The sequence below is a fragment of the Gopherus evgoodei genome, chromosome 2 (assembly GCF_007399415.2).
Source record: "Gopherus evgoodei ecotype Sinaloan lineage chromosome 2, rGopEvg1_v1.p, whole genome shotgun sequence".
Classification (NCBI taxonomy): domain Eukaryota; kingdom Metazoa; phylum Chordata; order Testudines; family Testudinidae; genus Gopherus; species Gopherus evgoodei.
In genome coordinates this window covers 48,777,007-48,782,507 of record NC_044323.1, presented here as the reverse complement: position 1 = coordinate 48,782,507, position 5,501 = coordinate 48,777,007, and the positions used below count along the sequence as shown (strand labels likewise).

Here is a 5,501-nt window from a genome sequence, read left to right as displayed (position 1 = left end):
AGCCCAGACCTTGTGGTAAGGAAAGATGGCCAAGTGGTTAGGGCATTTTCCTAAGATTTAGGAAACCTGGATTCAATTTCCTGCTCCACCATAGATTTTCTCCTTTTCTCTGGCCCTAACAAGTTTAATCTTGCCTTGCTCAGATCCATCTCCTAGCCTGTCACTTTTGACCACTCTTCTCTTTGCCTTTCTCCACTGGCTACCTCTTCCTTAGCACATCAGATACAAGCAGCTTGTCTTTGCTTTCAAGGTCCTTCACCACCTAGCCATACCCTATCTCATTCAGGATCAGAAGGTTGGCACTTGCCAGTGATTAGCTTCCATCACTACTTTTCAAACAAACACTTTGCGCTTGCTTCCATGCTGCCCCTCACTCTTGGGGGGAAATCCTTGTAAACATCTACAGACTTATTTCATTGGTCTCCTTCAGATCCCTCCATAAAACTCTCCCTTCATGTGATACCTACAAAAACAATTAACAACAGTGAGGCTGCTGGAGGGCCGAGATTACTGCTTAGTGTACTGACCAAGATTGTCTCAGTGTTTCCTAGTACTTCCCTGTCAGTCTGTCTGTATCCACCTGTTTTACTGGTCTCTTTGTGCCGGGATCCCTGGGGTACAACCTGGAACTGGGGTATCATTGTGCTCCCTGAACTCTCTAGACTGAGCTGTCTCTCACAGTGCTTTCCTAGTGACAAGCAGCAAACCTCTCCAGGCATTGACATCACTCAGCACAACCCCACACCCAGATAGATTGCATGAATGGTCCCAGAGCCACTCAAGAATCACACAGAAAAAGGCACCAGCCAATTCTCCCCAGCTCTCCAGCCTTGCACCCCAGAGCTGTCCCATCTTGCCCTGGACAGAAGCTTGGCCAGTGTAAGTTTATTACCCAGTCCGCCCCTCCCTCAATGTGGAGAGGACCTACACAACCCTTTGTAAATTGAGCTGAGATTTCCCAAGCATTTCAACCAAAACACAGTATTTTAGGTAAAATATAAAACAGATTTATTAACTACAGAAAAATAGATTTTAAGTGATTATAAGTGATAGGCATAAAAGGTCAGAGATAGTTACAAAATAAGAGTACTATGTGCCTAGAAAACACTAGCCCAGACATGTCCTACTGGGCTTTCCTGACTCACAGAGTTGAGCAATCTCCCATTGTGTGATGCTTATTTAACTTTCTTACAATATTGTAAATCCCTTGTTTACAACTCCTGATGATTAATGGTGATTAAATACCCTCCTGGGAGTGATTTGCCTCCTTTGTATTTCACTAGCAAACTTACAACATATTTCAGTAACAACTGTAGAGCAAAATCTCATAACCTGATACACACTAACAATATACATATTTGGACAGAACAAAGGGCTTCAGCAGATCATGACTTTTCATATGACATCTTACATAGCACACTTTGTATGAAATATAGCCTAATTATATGACGGGGTGAATATGGGGATTCTAGCATGCTACTTTGAGGTACAGTACTTAGACTGTAAACTCTTTAGGGAAGAGACTGTCTTTTTGTTTGACTAGGGCTCCTAAGCACCATGGTAATACAAATAAATAAACATTATTAATACTAATAAATAAAAGTGTCTTAGTTAGGCACCTAATTCCCATTGAAAGCCAATGGGAGTTATGCACCTAACTCACTTAGGTGCTTTTGAAAATCCCACCCATGGCCTTTCTGTGCCTCAGTTCCCTATATGTAAAGTGGGGCTAATAACACTTCCCTACTTCATAAAGGTGTTGTGAGGAGAAATCCATGGAAGAGTTTGAAGTGCTCAGATACTACAGTGATGAGGGACATATAAGTACCATAAGAAGTGTTGTGATTTTTTGATCTAAAATGTAATGCTATTATAAGCTCAAATGTAATGCAAGCGAATGTTCATAAAATGTTACAATAACCTATACTTTTTGCCTATTTGGAAATTAACCATGAAAAATATGTTGTTGTTTTCAATAAATAAACATTATAAACAAGCACAAGAGAACCAAAGGAGCTGGATTAGTCCAAACAAAAATAACCTGCTGATATGAATCAATGATTGTTGAAATCTGACTTGGTAAAAACAGTGGGATCAGAAGTTAATGGATCAAAATTTTTCTGATAGAGATTAGGCCTAACCAGTGGACAAAATAATGAGGGGAATGAAATATGCTGCCACTTTTTCCCATCTCATTTTCCTTGACCACAAGACTGAAGTAGAAATTCAGACTGAGAGATTTTCTTCCAGGAAGAAGGCTGGCTGGCCTTGCTTTTGTTCGAAGAACTTTATTTTTCACTAGTAAATTCTGAAAATCATAATATCATCATGACATCCAATCCTCAGCCATCAGTGGAGATACCTAATTGCCAGCATCACAAAGGCACATAAGATCCAGTTTTGCCTCTCTTCCCTTTTGTATTACTTCCTGCCCCACTATCTCCTAATCTCTCTCTCTCTCTGCTTTTTATCAAACCCCAAAATCAATTGCATGGCATCAGCATAGCGAGATGAGATTATCACAATCCTGCTCTAAGAAGAAAAGACCCAACCAGATGATGATCCAGAAAGTGACCCAGGATCTAAGCAACAGGTGAGGTGGTTGACCTGCCAGCCAAAGCATCCATTTGTGACTGGCCAGCTGTCCAGTGTTCCAATGACATCGGCAAAAGCCATATATTCCCTATGTTTTCTATCTTATCACTCCTCTATCGTTTGTCTGTTTGTTAGAAGCAGGAGATGTTTCTCATCAGACTAGGAAGTAAAATTAACCCTTTCCTTTTCATCAAAGAAAGGTTGATCTGAAAATAAAAGATGCTAATATTTTTAAAAGAGACTTTATAGGTTTTGATTGCTTATTTTGCATAATCACTCAGCTTCAGTTTCAGTATAAATGCTTATTTTAATTTCTTGTTCTTTCTTGTGTTTGATCAATAAACTTTCAATTTTAGAATGAATACTTTTGGGTGTTTGCCAAGCAACTGAGTAAACAAAGCTCTGTAGGGAAAAAAAAAGGACTTTGCATCACTGTTTTTATGTTGGACAGTGAAAGAGTTTATTTAACTTTAACTCTTTTGACTCTTGACATTAATACTAGTGATCCACTTACAATTTCATAGCAATCTGGAATTGAAAAAATTTCCTTGCAGTCTGTTTTTGCAATAGTAAGGCTCAATGGGAGAGTTTAAAATGGACTTTTAGCCTCAACTGTAAATGTCCTTGCTTTTATGTATTTATGTTGAAACACAATTATGACTGTATATTGTTTCTCTATGAATGTTCTTCTCTTAGCAGTAGTGTTTACAATTATCAGAAAACATTTATGCTGTTTATAAATGAACTGATATTTATTTATAATTAAAAAACCTAATTATCTCAACTAACAGGCTCAGATCCTGCAAATGCTTTCACATGTTGCTTAACTTTATGCATTTATTTTATTGGAATTACTCGTGTTTAAGTGAAGCATGTTTGTTTACAAAATTAGGGCCTAAGATAATAGAAATGAGTTTGATTTTATTTTTTTATGTCTCAGAGTATCTCAAAATAAAGCATTGTGCTAAAACACTAAGGTGGGAATTGACCCAGATCCTCAAAGGTATTTTAGAATATAACATTGACTTCAATGGGAGTTAGGTGCCTAAATATCTTTGAGAACTGGGGCCTATGTACCTAACTGCCATCATGCCTTTGATAATCTCCCCTAGTAGCACCCTGACTTTAGGCAAACAAGGCAGATACCATGTAGTCAAGAGTGGATCACACATACAGCTTTGGACATGAGAACCTGATTTATTGAGAGAAGGAACAATGACACACTTGTCACACACCACTCTTTAATTTATAATGCATTTCTCTAGCTAGTAATCCTTGCATCTTGCTTGCTTTCTTCATTGCATTTCCAAACTGGCTGAAGTCTTTATTTCTTCTGACCAAGCAGTGTAAGTAATGATTTGATAGATCAAATACATGATTTCCTCTTGTTTCTCAGGCCTCATCTACACCTAAAACTAGGTCTATCTAGCTACTCCATTCAGGTTTGTGAAAATTTTCATGCCCTTAGAAGCATCTAACCAACACTTAGATGTAGCTGCTAATGCCTCTCAAGGGGGCTGCTAATGTGTGCTAGTGTGACTGTCAGATCTATGATGAATCTGTGGCAGTTAAGTTTAGGAAAGATTCTTTTTAATTGTCAACTGTACAAACTGGATGCGTAGTACTACTACTTTAGCATTGCACCTAAAGGTCTGTTGCGACAATTATCTAACCACAGGTGGCCCCATATAGGATCTGGGGTCCACTGTGCCAGATGCTGTACAAATAGATACAGGAGCTTGCAGCCATGAGGCAATGACTAGAGGTCATCTAATCCAGTCCCCTGAACTCAAGGCAGGACTAACTATTATCCAGATCATCCCTGACAGGTGTTTGTCCAACCTGCTTGTAAAAATTGCCAATAATGGGGATTCCACAACCTCCCTAAGCAATTTATTCCAGTGCTTAATCACTCTGACAGGAAGTTCTTCCTAATGTCCAATCTAAACTTCCCTTGCTGCAATTTATAGAATCATAGACTAGACTATCAGGATACGAAGGGACCTCAGGAGATCATCTAGTCCAACCCCCCTGCTCAAAGCAGGGCAAATTCCCAGTTATTTTTTAAAAAACCCAATTCCCTAAATGGCCCCCTCAAAGACTGAGCTCACAACCGTGGGTGTAGCAGCCCAATGCTCAAACCACTGAGCTATCCCTCCCCCACTTCTTGTCCTAGCCTTTTATGTACTTTTTTTTCTTTCCACAAACTTTAATGGATTCCATAACAATGAACAAGAGTTTAGCACTGGATCACCTGGCCCTTTCTCTTCTTGTCTCCTCCTAGCTCTAAGTGCTTACACCTCTTAATGGCTAGCATACTCTTGGACCTGCAGTTGGGCTCCACACACTCAAGCCTCAGCACAATCTTCTTTGTGGTTTTGGCCTTCTGAGGGAAGATAGGCTTTATCTGACCACCATAACCACTCTGCTTCTGATCATATCGTCTCTTTCCCTGAGCATAGAAAGAGTCCTTGCCCTTCTTGTACTGGGTCACTTTGTGGGGCTGGTGCTTGCCACATTTCTTGCAGTAAGTCCTGCAGGTTTTGGGGACATTCACCATCCTGCCGGCAGCAGCCCTGACTGCACGGAAAGAAGGAACCAAACTGTTATCATGTCCCCTCTCAGGCCGTTTCTTCTCCAGACTAAACAAACCCAATTTTTTCAATCTTCCCTAAGAGGTCATGTTTTCTAGACCTTTAATCATTTTTGTTGCTCTTCTCCAGACTTTCTCCAATTTGTCCACATATTCTTGAAATGTGGTGCCCAGAACTGGACACAGTACTCCAGCTGAGGCTTAATCAGCGCAGAGTAGAGCGGAAGAATTACTTCTCGTGTCTTGCTCAAAAAACTTCTGCTAATACATCCCAGAAGGATGTTTGCTTTTCTTGCAACAATAATTTACCGTT

General features: G+C 39.9%; 1 protein-coding gene across 1 annotated transcript; it reads right to left on the bottom strand.

Annotated features, from left to right (window-relative positions):
- Positions 1-4,822: 4,822 nt before the first annotated feature.
- LOC115645659 (60S ribosomal protein L36a-like) lies at positions 4,823-5,189 on the bottom strand. Its single transcript, XM_030550625.1, has one exon. The coding sequence runs from the start codon at positions 5,153-5,155 to the stop codon at positions 4,835-4,837; it is 321 nt and encodes a 106-aa protein (XP_030406485.1). The 5' UTR covers positions 5,156-5,189; the 3' UTR covers positions 4,823-4,834.
- Between the last annotated feature and the right edge of the window lie 312 nt (positions 5,190-5,501).

What these genes read in the sequence shown, in the direction of transcription:
- LOC115645659 (XM_030550625.1), bottom strand. Translation starts at nt 5,155, where the DNA reads ATGGTGAATGTCCCCAAAACCTGCAGGACTTACTGCAAGAAATGTGGC.